We start from the raw sequence: 14,243 nt of genomic DNA on the forward strand, positions 1-14,243 counted from the left end.
ATTCAGTGATTGAGCTGTGATTATGTCCTTTGTAGCATACTGAATTCTAAGTGGAACAAATACCTCTGTGCAGAATATATTCCAACTGTGTATGTCTGTGTGCTTAAATCACATTGTTATTTCAATGCATTTGGTTTCTATAGGACTAAACATGTATGGCTATCTGACACTAAAGGCTGATTTAAAGAAATGGCAGTGATTCACGGTGGCATGGTAGCCTTGTCACTCACACACAGTCTTCCTTACTCAGCCCCCAGCCCAAACTCAAACGAGGTTTAATTAGAAAATGTGCAATTAGCATTGCTCTTCCCCTGACTGACAGGGGCCTGGATCAGCGCCAGACCTGGCCCAAGGCACGTCTGAGGCAGCTGGTCCATTAAAGGCCAGCCGCCATCTTCTACTGCCACGCTGCTGTTCAAGGCACGGAGCTGAAGAGGAGATCCCAGGGAGGAGATCTTGAATGCAGATGGACCAATGGGAGGAACATCAAAAGAGATTACTTGTTACAGAACAGAATAAGGATCATGCTTGAGAATTGTTTGTTGGTATTACTCAAAGCAGAGATTTCAGTCACACACACTCTCCTTTCTTCTGTGCTTCTGTGTAATGGTGGTCCAAGTGTCTGGGGTATTTCGGAGTATTTCTGTTCACACACATTCACATTTTCTCCATTTTGTACTGCCTAAGAAACATCCATGTCAACTGGCTTGATTGTAGTCCCACCAACACAGTAATCAATGTCTAAGACATGAGACAGATTCTGCACTGTCACTGCTGTAGACCGGCGCCGAGCAGAGCTGCTCTTTTGAGTTGTGCTGTCTGACCCACTTTTTGTACTTGACTGGGTGTCTATCCCCACTGGGTTTTAAAACATTAATAAACATATCGTAAAGTGGCAACAGATTTGTTCATTCCTCCAGCAAATATAATTTTTGCGTGCAGTTGTTCCGGATATTTTTCGCTAGGGGGCTGCCTTTATTCGATGATGTTATTGTTGTTATTGTTGCTGTTAATGATGTTGATGATAATGATGACGATGATTCTATACATCATTTAAGTTTAACCATGTTAAAATTCATGGGTGGTGCAAAACAGTCTATTGCGATGCCATTTTAAATAACCTTTAATTAAAGCGGTGCGATAAAAGCTCTGGGCTGTGTTAGCGCACCTTTTGACACGTCAGGAGTTTTTCATTTCAGTGACCTTATACAGCAGACGCGTGGACGCAGCGGGGACGCGCAGACCGGCGCGCACGTTTCTGCGGGGCATGTTCGGCTGCGGAGAAACGCGACCCCGACTCCACGGGTGTCTCCAAAACGCGTTATTGAGTACAGTTGTGTTGGATTGTGATGCTACACGAGACAGAGTGGTTAAAAAACATTATAAATGGGTCCAAAATATATATTTCGAGTGTGTGTGTGTGTGTGTAGGCTACACACACACACACTAGAGCGTGTGTGCTGGTGATTTCAGTGATACTTTTGGTACAGGTGAACTTATGTGTGCCGACCCACGTTTGCGTATGTAGAAACACATTCTGACACATTGGAATAATGTAAAAGACATCACTGGGATATCATAAGAGTGTTTTAGCACCAAAATGATCATTGACAGCCTATCAGCCCATCTATTTGTGTCACTTTTTCTAGTTTGATTACTAGTGTAGTGATTAAGGTAAGTAATAGACATCTAAAGCAATTTATGAAACTGTCTGAATCAAAAATCTCATTGTAAAAAGACAGGCGGAGCAACTGATCTCTGGTCTGGGGTTGCGCTTAGGGGCAGAATAGCCTATATGAATAATGTAGACCGTCACCATCATAAACATCTATAGCTCGCACTTTGTTTTCTAAAGCAGCAATTCTGCTCGTGAAGGGTAATGTGGAAATAATTATTCGTCTGCTCTTCTAATTTGAGTGTGACTTCAAGCATGGAAACGGGCTCGGTAGCGAATCATAAACTGAAACATGTTGGATGTGGAGATCCCCCTCCTTCGCCTCGCCACCGCCACACGGCTCCACAGCAACAGCCGCAACCGTTCAATCACTCCCAACAGCATCGCCCATGTGAGGTCCAAACTAACACCAATGACCCCCCGTTTGGACATGGAGACCCCGGGAACCGACAACGTGGTGGGAAAGAGAACATTTATCGGAACCGAGTCGAAGGCGGTGATCGATCGCTGAATAAAAGTGAAGAGGAGGGTCGTGTGTGCAGAACGAGGGATCGGATGGGCAGCAGGTACGAGCACTCTAACTTTGGACCGGCGATCAACAACAACAGCAGCGGCGTCCAGCCTCAAAGTGGGACCGGTTCGGGTTTTGGGTTTAATAATTATTATGGGAATGGAAGAGGAGGGCCTTGCTTTGATCAACATGGCGGACAACAAAGCCCTGGTGCTGGTGTAACGCGTTCGGCACGGAACGACATGGATCAGATACAAAATTCACACGAAGAGTACCACAACAACCCTTACAACCACTATCCGAACTACCGACCCGGCTACGGCGGACCTGGATATGGTATGATGAGTCCATCGCGACAAGGGAACGTGATGGGCCCCGGTGGCGGCTCCGCCGCTGCTGCTAGTCACGGTAAGGCGACCGTGACTCCCAGCCCATCTCCGGGTGGAAACGTCGGAGGGTTTCAGAGGTTTCCGGGCCAGAACCAGCAGCACCCGTCGGGCGCCACCCCGACTTTAAACCAGCTCCTCACCTCTCCCAGCCCGATGATGAGGGGTTATGGCGGCGGCTATCAAGACTACAGCAACCCCGCTCAACAACAGTCCGGCATGGGGCTGAGCAAGGAGATGGGCTCCCAGTACAGCCACAGCTGGGGGGGACAGCAGAGGAACCACCCGGCCATGAGTCCGGGAAACAACGGCCAAGGCAACAGCAGACCGCAGGTAAACGCGCGGCGGGTGGTTTGTTTGTGTGTAAATGTTTGTAAATATTTATCATTCGGGGTTTCTGTTCGTTAGCATCGCTGCTAGCCGGACAAGCGGCCTGTGGCTTAGCCCGTTTCTCGCCGCTCAAAACCAAGGGCGACGGCGATTATTATGATTTATTGTATTAAAAAACGGTTGTTTAGGACATCTAGTCGCATTCTGGGGCGATTAACGTGTATAATTTGTTAACTAGTATCTTCCCGTCGTTTGACAGAAATAACTTGTCAAGTGCTTGTCCAAGGTGACCAAGGTTGTTCGGTTTTACCCTGGCTAGCAGGCTAGCTAGCATTTCGTTAGCTAGCTAGGTGGTTAGCGTGCGCGCGCTTGTGCTAAGCTAACCGTAACTCGCTCCCCAGTGGCTCGGCTAATGCTAACTGCAACACGTCATTCATTCTCGCTAAAAACCGACGGCTGTATTTAGCTAGTTACCTTCATGCTGCTAAATAATATCTAAATAATATCTACAATATCATGTTTCTCCATTAAATACGTGTAATCTTTAAAACAACAGTAATGGGCATAAATAAATGTAAAAATCGTGACAAGCTTACAATATTTTTTTCTGGTGGTATAACTTTAGCACAAGAGTCTGGTTATCTGAAGCTAGTAGTAGCCTGTTATCTTGCATTCTGCTAACTAGCCAGCTAGTGCAGTCACTTTTTATTTAGTGTCAAGACAAATTTTAGACATTACGTGTCTTTTTTGATAAAACATAATCCTTTATCAGAATTAAATGAACGAGTAAGTAATTTAAGTCAAAGACTAGTCGGTAGTGTAAATGTAAGCGTGCGGGCTAAAGCTAAAATAACCGTAGCAGCTCAAGGACTGTGGCTAAGCTAGCTAGCTTGATGGTGGCCAGTTAGCTGTTCTGTCTAGCTGGACTAAACACGGACGTCCTCAAAGCAGATTTACTCTGTTGCACTGGAAACACCGTATAAAATATCAGCATCTGATCACCATTTATATGAAAACTTTTTAAAAAACATTTTATATTGTGATACGAGCTTAACCAACTAGATGGATAGATATTTAGCTACAGTATTTTTTTATATCGACCGTGTGTAGCTGAAATTCCGCGGAGGAAACAGAACAAAAATAATTTAGAGAAGTTCATGCCCGTTTTACGTTTCCAATTTTGATGTTCATGGAAGTGACCAATAAATCATCTTACTGTTGAAGTTCCTGTATCTGTGTGCCATGTCTGAACCTTCGTCGCTTGTTTTAGTATTCGCAACCATAACATTTTTGAGAAGTGTGTGAGAAATATGATTTAAAGGCTTTTACAAAGATGTAACTAACCATGGACAACCATAGTCCTTATGCCATGTCAATATGTAAGTTAAGAGGTATTTGTGCTTCTGAATGGGTAATTTTTATGACCTTTAATATGGAAAATGCATCCTTTTATAAAATTTCTTCTATTAGCAACAGGTTCTTGTTTTCTGTGGGGATCAGCAGTCTCTTTAGACTTGCATTCTTGTGTGGTGCTTTTGGGCAGGGAGCGCTTTTCAGCAGCACCTCTGTGGATGAGTAGCTCTGACCTTCACACATGCAGATTAGCCATGTGCTCACTAGGTGTTATTGCCAGCTATCTCAGCAGGAAATGTATGGAGCATTTGTGCTCCAGCGCCCTGGTTATTCCCAGGGCCTGTCCAGCCTCGATCTGACTGAAGGAGGTGCCAAGATACTGGCCAGCCCTACGGATGTGTTGCTGATTATTGTGTTGTGAGAAATGTGGTGTCCAGGAGGCAGTGTTGATGTTCAATTCATGTTTTTAAAGAGCCACAAAGGGTCATGCATTGCTTGGTCCAGTATTTAGTAGTTATTCTTATAGATAATAGGCTAAATTAGGCAACTTGTAGTGAGTCATTAGCCATTCTTTTTCATGAACAGTTTAACGATTTTTTCTTGTCTTGTTGAACAAATAATATTATAATATGGTCAATAATTAGGCATAGTCTATACTGAGATTCCCCATTTAATTTTTATTTTACATTTGTGTAATTTAACTAAAGACTCCAAAGTACCCTTGTTATGATGATGAACATGACCATTTCCATGATTAGGCAAAATGAGGAATGAGGTCACTGCTCTGTTTAATAGCTCCAGTCTTGTTAATCCAATATAAATTCCCTATTTCCCATATCCTAACATTTTTTTTATCATTAATATCACATGGCATTAATGCTTAAAGTAGAATGTAGATAAGAATTTCACTGTTTGTACAATACTATGCAGTACTGATAAGTAAAAAAAAACACCTACAGATGCAGATTTGTGTGTTATTGTGACTGAAGTTTTGTTCTAAAAATTGTTTTTGCTGTAGTGTTAAAAGAGGATCTTAAGTCAAGATTTAGGAGTGTTTTTGTAGCATGTGCATGCATGCATCTGGGATTTGTGTGTGTGTGTGTAAAAGAAAGAGAGAGTGAGACAAAGAGGAAGAAGGCAAGGGAGTCTGTGGAAATTGCAGTGTGCCACAGCATGGTTGCTGACACTTAAACTGCTCGTTTAAAGTGTCCTTGCACGCTTTCTCGATTGCAGACATTTTCTGAGAGTGCTGCTTCAATTGCCCTGAATTTGGCAGTGATATCAGAAGATTAGCTTGGATAGCTCTCACTCTTTTTGGCAAAGCCAATACATTTGAGACTAAACCTGACTCCCTCTATCAGGGGATGGCACACTGCCCTGAATTTCTGCACTTGCCTACCATTGGGCTCAGTGCTATCATCAGTGTAACAATGTCAGGAACTAGGGGTGGGTGAATCGACGGTTTTATACCGTGACCGATCTTGAAGATGACAGTCAAAATTATGGCTATGCCCAGTCAGATATTTCTCAAATCAAAGTTATCTGTGAGCTTTGTTGGACAGGGATTAGCATTTCAGAGGGAGTACAACACATCTATTCATGCACCTTTTCTGAAGGAGCATGCCGAGTGTGGTCTGCTCAGGTCATACAACCCCACTCATCTGTGTCTCACGAGATCCTGAAACAAACAGTTATCATTGGTGTGCGTATTAGAACATTTAAAAGATATGAATAAAAGCAGCGAACAATAGAAAGAGCTGACCGAGGCAGTCCCGTTCTGTCTAACGCTACGGTGCCGTTTGAAGCTGCGCACAATGCGGGGTTTAAGACACTGCGCCCGAGACGCACCGAGCAATGAAGTCGCAAATGTTTTTCTAATACCGAATGGTGATTAAGGCTTTGTTTAATATTTAACTTAACGTTTAACTGAGGTTTTAGTTTTGATATTGTAAACGGTGTCTTTAATGCAGTATTGTTTTAAATGGTGTAAATAGAAGATGTGTCCTTCAATAGTTTTGAATCTGGATATTCTTGACCGTACATTTCAAAATTGGGAAGATAGATCACAATTCGGATCGTGAACGGGCAAACGTGAGTGTTCAAAATATCGTGATATGTTTTTTAGCGAAGATCGCACACTTCTATAAGGAACGATAATTTTGCATTGTTATAATTTTGTGTGGTCATAAAATGGATGATGTCACACTTGGTAAACTACTGCAACAACCTCCAACAGGTGGCAACTATGGACGCAATGGCCATGAAGCGATCTCAGCTCTATGGGATGGGCAACAGCCCTTATTCTCAGCAGCAGCCGGGTGGAGCTTATTCCAGCCAACCATACGGAGCACCTGCTCCACACCGATACCCAATGGGGATGCAGGGGCGTGGCCAAGTTGGTATGGGAGGGATGCAGTACCCTCAACAACAGGTATGGTCTTTTCAAGGTAACCTTTGGCTTTTTTGTATAAGAACTGTGTTTCATCAGAAATTTAAACCAGACAAACCTGTTCTAACAGTTGGTCTTTGCTGGGGGTTTGTAGAGTTCAGTAGAGAGGGTATATGATTGGGGGTGGGGTAGTATATAATAGTTTGTAGCTGAGCACTGAGCACAGCCGGATCTCATGTTCCTCTCTGTTATAGATGGCTAGGCTACAGTATTTTTGGCTTGGTAGCCCTCTCCTGGTCTACGGCTATTTTTAGCCTGACCTGCTGGTTGGCGTGCACCACTGCCATGAAGACTTGATGTCTCACAGTCATGGTCCTTGATTGCTGATGTAAAGTGTTTGTATGTGCTCAGTAAAACTCCCACAAGCCAACTGTTTACATATAAAAAAAACAAACAACAACAAAAAATGTGATTTGGCCAGACCTTCCTGTTCAACATGGTGGGCCCAACATGAGGGCCCATTGTGGGCAGGGCTTTTTGCCAACCTGCATAGAAGCGGCTCACTTCATTAACTGGGATCCTTAGCTCTGGAGGTGTGGTTATTGGTAAAAGGTGTGATCTTTGAGGGCTTTGGAGCAAATCCTAAAGGCATAAACCCCACATAAAATCTACCTATATAGACCCATTTAGAATCACCTACCTGGTACCTGGTTATTCAGATTCTTATTGACCTATTAGAGCTTGAATCCAGCCTGGCTTTGCCTTCATTTTTATTGTTACTCTTACTCCTACTTACTGACTCAAAGAAACAGACTAAAAAGATTTGTCTTTGCATTTATGTTTAATAACATTGAAACATATTCACTTTGCTTTTAATTACTGGAGAGTAGTATGATGTTTGGAACCAGGTTATTGTTTCTTGATGAATTTTTTCTGACATGATAACCTAAAATTCTGCTTGTCTCATTGAGTTTGATTTTCCTGGTCATGGCCGAAAGATCGAAATCGTCAGAAAACGTTCTCCGTGTGTGGAGGAATGGAAAAAGACACGCTGACCAAAGACCGACTCAACATTGCGGTCATCGCATAATTAGATCATTGCAGGATGGAGGGTTTGCGTAATCTTTAACCCGAGGGAGGGTGATGTGTCAGTGATGCTGTTATTTTCCCTCTCGCTGACCTGAGAGGCCAGTAATGACTGTTTTTTGCCTTCCGAGGCCCCAGACAGCTTGAGCACAGAGCTTTCTCCAGCCTCACCTGAAATTGGCCATTTTAGCCAGTTGGATGTCAAGGGAGCGCTACTTTTATTTGTACTGACGTTATCAGAGAATGTGTGGTTCGTGTGTTGGGGAGGGGGTGGTTGCTGATTACCGATTTCATGCTTGCCGGATCAGTCGCTGCCAAGAACTGTGCCAATCCTCAGCAGAAATCTGTTGTCCTGTTATCGAAAACAAACAAAACGCATATGTCCCGTCACGACGGCCCTGGAGCGGGCGCGGCACCCCGGGGAGGTTCTGCGGCCCCGCGTGATCACGCATCACCTCCGCGCTGTCGGCTTCTCCGCGGGGACTCCGAGCGCTCGCGGTTTAGGGCACTGACTGAACCGGACAACGTGTGCTACTGTGGGTCTCGGGATCAAAGTGTTAAAATTAAGGGTAAAATGCAGAGTTAAGGCCTCCATAGTGAATAAAAAAAACGTCTCGCAGCTTTTTAGAGCCGAGACATTTTCTGCCGTTCTCGGGTGGCTGGAGGCAGACTTGTGAGCCGTGGGGGTCTCGTGAGTGCACGGTGTGGTATTTTTGGCGTAAAGCATTTTCAGGGTTTTTGCTATGTTGCTATGTTTGATGAGGCTTCAGTACAGTACAGTGTACTCCATCATTGAGGTACTGAATGATTGGCTATGCTTTGTGGCTGGCTTTGAGTCAAGTTTCAGAAAAACAGAACATTTAAGCAATATAACATTATGCTATACCTTTTCTATATAACTTTAGCTAAACCTTCTTCATATGTCCATATTTTAATCACAGCTATGCTAATAACATAATTTACAGTCCAAAAATTCACATCCAACTGGCACTATCACAATGTTAAGATTGGGCATTCGGAATCTGGTGAACAACAGCATTATATTGGGTGTCAAAAAGGTTATTCTGGTCAAAATACTAAAAATGTCCTTCAATACTCCATCTGTGCTTAATTTCACTGGTGAGGAACCGGGGCCTTGAGTGTGCACTGTCATAATGGTGACTGGCTTTTGTTTTGTATTTGGCCTGAATGACTAATGCAGATGACTTCAGCTGAAGCGAAGGGGTGTGCCAAATGGCATCTGTTCCCCTGTAAACCTGTTACGTAAGGCTGTCACATAGTCAGATTGCTCTGCTGTGTGTGTGTGTGTGTGTGTGTGTGTGTGTGTGTGTGTGTGTATGTGTTGGGGGGGGGGGGGGGGTGATAGACCATGCGGCATTTGAGTATCAGCACACCCCCGGCCCCTCCTCCCCCCTCAAACTTGCCTCATCAAAGGCCCTTGTACTGGGAACAGCCTGTCGAGGCGCAGCCCTACCAGGCCTGATTTTCCTCTTTTGTTGGAAGCGGGCCCGTGTGTTGCAGCTCGTGATGAATTGATACAGGAGACAGCAGTGGCAGCAGTGTTCCCGACAGATGGCTCCTTCCGCGTTCATTCGTTCACCCAGGCGAGCTGCTGTCACACCGGTTTTCTCAGGCCTCGGGCGGCGACACTCTGCTGTTTAGTGTTTTTCCGACTCCTGACGCGACCTGTAAGCTCGTGTTTAATCACCGGAGCGGTGTGTGGAGCGAAGCAGTCGTTCGAATGTTAGCGTTGGACACGGCGGAGAGACCAGTGACCGCTGTCCGCTTAAGCCACACTGACGCTGACCCCACGCACCCGCCTCCCGCACTCGAGACGTGCGGAGGGGTTGGGAGTGACGTCGCCCGTGTCCTCGGGCCGAGCCGGTTCTGCGTCTCACGCCCCTGGTGTCCTCTCCCTTTCCCTCCAGCAGGTGCCGGCCCAGTACGAGCAGCAGGGCCTGGCCGGGTACTGCCAGCAGGGCCAGGCCCCGTTCTTCGGCTCTCCCCAGCAACAGCAGCAGCAGCCGCCGCCCACCGGCCCCGCCCACTACGCTCACCCCCGTGCTCCGCCCCAACAGGTGAGGCCCCGCCTCCGCCAACACCACTACTACCGTGCCTCGCACACAGACGCGCTGACATTTTAGTTGGACGTTCGCTAGTTTTTTGTTTTTAAACAGCTCTCTCGCGTTCCAGATTGTTTCCTCGGTTACCGTTGCGGTCGACCCGCCGCATCTGGCCAAAGCAAAGCGCCCGCACGCACAGCTCGAACCTCAGGGTTAGTTAGTTAGTTGGCTCGGCGAGTTCTTGGCCATGTGCGGCTGGACGGCCTGCTCCACTAGCATGTTCTGCTTCGTTGCAGACGTGCGTGCACTCCCACTCCGTGGTGAAGGCCTCAGCAATACACCGAGCTTGTAGATTTGTCGGGGTAGTCGTGCACGACGATACGGGCTCGTTCACGCCGCCACTCGCATGAGCCCGGCTTCTGCGTGTGCCTTTGTTGTCATGATGGGGTTTTTTGTTTAGTTTGCCAACTGTTTTTGGGTGGGTGGGGGTTCATCTTTTTCCCTCTGCATGCCTGGACTCCAACAGGGGGTGGGGAAAGGAAGTTAATCATTTTCCTATATGTGGTGAATTGCTTTATCAGGATATATACATTTTATTGTCAGGTCAGCTGCCTTAAAAAAATATGAGATGTGTTTTCTCCGATGAACACTGATAGGCCTGTGTTGAAAAAATTGATTTTCCGATTCAGAATCGAGTCGCATATGATGATCTGATAATCGATTCTTACGTCCAAAGATCGATTTTTTTTTTATTTTTATTTTTTTGTGAACTTTTACCCCCGCCTCGTCACTGAATTCACGCAGGCACACTCTGTCTAACTAACTGTAAAACAACATGGCGTCGGACAGTGACGGTAACGACGATAGTCAAATCGGAAATCTAAAAACAGAAGGACAGTTTATCCAGTGTCAGTGACTATTTACAGTTAGTCCATGTCACTGACAGTTTACCCAGTGTTTTTACAGTTTAAAAAAAGTTAAAAATGTTCTTGTAACTTTGGGCGCAAGGTGATGGACGAGACAGAATCCTTTGCACTTTCCAAATCGTTACGACAGCGCACATAAAACACGTTTACATAGAACATGTGTGACTCAAACAACGACGAGCACAAGACGCTGCGCGAATGCACATTTACGCAATAATACACTCGAGGTTCATGCTATAACGTGTAATATTGGCACTGCTGTGATGCGGTCGTAGATCAGGCCTACCCTATTCGCCTACCCCGAATTGGATCGAATCGAATCGATTAAATCAGATTAAATCGAAATAAATCGATTCTTAATCTTCAGAATCGGAATTGGATCGATTCTTGGAATTTGAATCAATACCCAGCCCTAAACACTGAGGATGAATCAGAGGCCTGGATATAGAGAGTCTGATGGCTCGCTCAGACATGCCTTTCGCCGGAGGACAGGCCAGCCGACCTGACCTTGTGCTCTCCCTGAGTGCTGTGACCGTGATCTGGACTGCCCAGAAGAAACAATATACAGGATTGTGGACACCTGCCAAGGATCCAGCAGCAAAGCTCTGCACATGAATACCGAGACCTCTTGTTGTGAAATGTGATGCATCTAATAATTCTCGATGCACAACCCAGCGTCTGAACATGCTTCCACCCCAACTATGCCCACACAGCTAAAATAAACGAGACGCCAAACATCTGTAATCTGCCTTTTGTGAAACGCGGCAGCCAAGCACACAGTTCTTTGTGCAGTTGCTCTGCGTTGTGTGTGGTCTCAAGTTATTTGCTTGTCTGACTGTTTTCTTTTTTTAAATCAAGAATTTCATGCACATTCATTCTTCAGAACAAAATTCCTTTAGCTTTTCTTTTAGTGCAGAATCTCTCTCTCTCTCTCTCTCTCTCTCTCTCTCTCTCTCTCTCTCTCTCTCTCTCTCTCTCTCTCTCTCTCTCTCTCTCTCTCTCTCTCTCTCTCTCTCTCTCTCACACACACACCAAAGTCAAGGAGCTCTGTCTCATCCATCACGGCCAGGCCTGTGGAGTGATGTGAGAGCTGGGAACAGCTGACTAGGTTGGGAACGCACATCTCAGCAGGAGAAGCTTTTAGCTTCGCTGCACTTGAGCTGCGCTGAGTGTGCTGAGTCCAGACCGCAGGCGTGGGTCACGGACGGGCCTGTGGTGGCCCAGGGCGCACAGAAACTTCTGTTCAAGAGAGGAGAGAGGAGGCGCATCTGTTCCCCAGGAGGGCGGAGCCTGACCTTCACCTTCACGCCACATCCATTTCTGCTGATGCCTTGCATCTCTGTGTCTCTGTCTCTCTGGGCTGTCTCTCCACACTGTCTCTCCACATTGACTCTCTGGGCCGTCTCTCCACACTGTCTCTCTGGGCAGTCTCTCCACACTGTCTCTCCACACTGTCTCTCCACACTGTCTCTCCACACTTGTCTCTCCACACTTGTCTCTCTACACTGTCTCTCTGGGCCGTCTCTCCACACTGTCTCTCTGGGCCGTCTCTCCACACTGTCTCTCTGGGCCGTCTCTCCACACTGTCTCTCCACACTGTCTCTCCACACTGTCTCTCTGGGCCGTCTCTCCACACTGTCTCTCTACACTGTCTCTCTACACTGTCTCTCTACACTGTCTCTCCACACTGTCTCTCCACACTGTCTCTCCACACTGTCTCTCTACACTGTCTCTCTGGGCTGTCTCTCCACACTGTCTCTCTGGGCCGTCTCTCCACACTGTCTCTCTGGGCCGTCTCTCCACACTGTCTCTCTGGGCCGTCTCTCTACGCTGTCTCTCTGGGCCGTCTCTCTACACTGTCTCTCTACACTGTCTCTCTGGGCCGTCTCTCTACACTGTCTCTCTGGGCTGTCTCTCCACACTTGTCTCTCCACACTGTCTCTCTGGGCCGTCTCTCCACACTGTCTCTCTGGGCCGTCTCTCCACACTGTCTCTCTGGGCCGTCTCTCTGGGCAGTCTCTCTACACTGTCTCTCCACACTGTCTCTGGGCTGTTTCTCCACACTTGTCTCTCCACACTGTCTCTCTGGGCTGTCTCTCCACACTGTCTCTCTGAGCTGTTGGAGGCAGCTGTTCTTATTACTGTTGAGTCATGATGTCATGGCTGGACTGTAAACAGCAGTTTGAGGGTGTGACCTGGCCATGACCCAGTTATCACAGCACTTCATTACCCAGACACACACACACACACTTCTAAATAAATGTCAGACTATGGCATGCATGGAATGTTTTTCCCTCCGCTACACACCCACCCTCTCCTACTCCACCTTCCTGTGTTGTTCTTTTGAATGGAGAAAGGTTACGCAAGAGTGCCATTTGTGTACACTAGTGAATCGAGCACGTGGCCACCTCGGTCCCTACATTCTTCTTCAGTGTATTCGGTGGACCACAGGAGTGCATCATGTAACATCTGCCTGTAGGTAACAAGGCAGCAGAAGCAGATTCTCACTTTGGGTTCCTCTCCGGCTCTTCGTAGACGACACCAGACAGGTGTCTTCACACCACCGGCAGCCATATGGAATCTTCCTTGTGCACCTAGACGTTTCAACCTCACAAGCAGCTCTGCTGGTCTGGAACGCGTCGAGGTCTGAATTACAGGACGCCGTCAGCGGAGAACTCCCGCAGTTTTCTGAAAGCATCATCGATCGCACGTGCAATCATGAACTATTGTTTCACCATGCAAGAAAACTCGAGGCTTTCTCTCTTTCTGCAGGACGTTTCTCAGGAGGGCTATAGCAGCCGAGGCCAGTCCGCCCTGACTCCTGGGAAGCCCAATCACGACGACCTGGGGATCAACCAACAAGATCGGCCGTCTAGTCTTCCGGTGAGTTCCGCCAGTAACTGTGGGCTCTGTAAAAATCTTTGTTTATCTTGATGTATGTTTAATTTTTTCGCCCAGGTGCATATGTTTCTATGTGCATTTGTGAGAAGCAGCAGTTGTGTGTTTGTTTTTGAGGTCAGAATATCGCTGACAGAAATAAAAGAATAGTTCCTGCTTCCAGGGTTTGGCTTGAGGCTGCCCTGTACTCTGAACTTCACACGATCCACAAGCTTCATTTCACACAGTAGTAAAAACCACTCCCTTCTGTTAAAAGAGCCGTACTACCACTCTTAACGACACAGAGCAGGACTGGAGACAACCCGCTAAGTGTGTTTCCACCTTCACTGAAACGGCTTCGGCCCAGAAATGTGCTTGGGGGGTGGGTGGGGGGCTTTTGGCGTTAATGCAGTGGATTGTGTGAGCAGACAAGGGAGAGAGAGAGAGAGACTGTGAACACACATTCCTCCCTCACTGCGACACTTCCTCCACTGCTGCTCCGCTCCCCACTGAGCTGTCGGCACACCATTGGATGCCGGGCCTGTCAGTCAAGGCGGGCCCACGGGCCTTCCGAGCCTATCACGTTCGCCGTAGCACGCACGCATACATTTTTGTTCTAGAGAGCACAGCTCGTAGACTTCAATTAC

At 46.7% G+C, this 14,243-nt stretch overlaps 1 protein-coding gene across 5 annotated transcripts in view; it reads left to right on the plus strand.

The window, feature by feature from the left end:
• Nucleotides 1-1,838: 1,838 nt before the first annotated feature.
• Nucleotides 1,839-14,243, plus strand: part of arid1b (AT-rich interactive domain 1B) — a 48,955-nt gene continuing 36,550 nt past the window's right edge. For 3 of the 5 annotated variants that reach the window (XM_077017803.1, XM_077017805.1, XM_077017806.1), the window contains exons 1-4: nucleotides 1,840-2,905; nucleotides 6,492-6,686; nucleotides 9,659-9,808; nucleotides 13,492-13,602. In XM_077017803.1, coding sequence (XP_076873918.1) covers nucleotides 1,931-2,905; nucleotides 6,492-6,686; nucleotides 9,659-9,808; nucleotides 13,492-13,602 — 1,431 coding nt within the window. In that variant the 5' untranslated portion in view covers nucleotides 1,840-1,930. Of the gene's footprint in view, nucleotides 2,906-6,491; nucleotides 6,687-9,658; nucleotides 9,809-13,491; nucleotides 13,603-14,243 lie in introns of all 5 variants that reach the window. The other 2 variants (XM_077017804.1, XM_077017807.1) reach the window with 2 other exon arrangements.

This window comes from Brachyhypopomus gauderio, chromosome 9 (assembly GCF_052324685.1).
Source record: "Brachyhypopomus gauderio isolate BG-103 chromosome 9, BGAUD_0.2, whole genome shotgun sequence".
Lineage (NCBI taxonomy): Eukaryota > Metazoa > Chordata > Actinopteri > Gymnotiformes > Hypopomidae > Brachyhypopomus > Brachyhypopomus gauderio.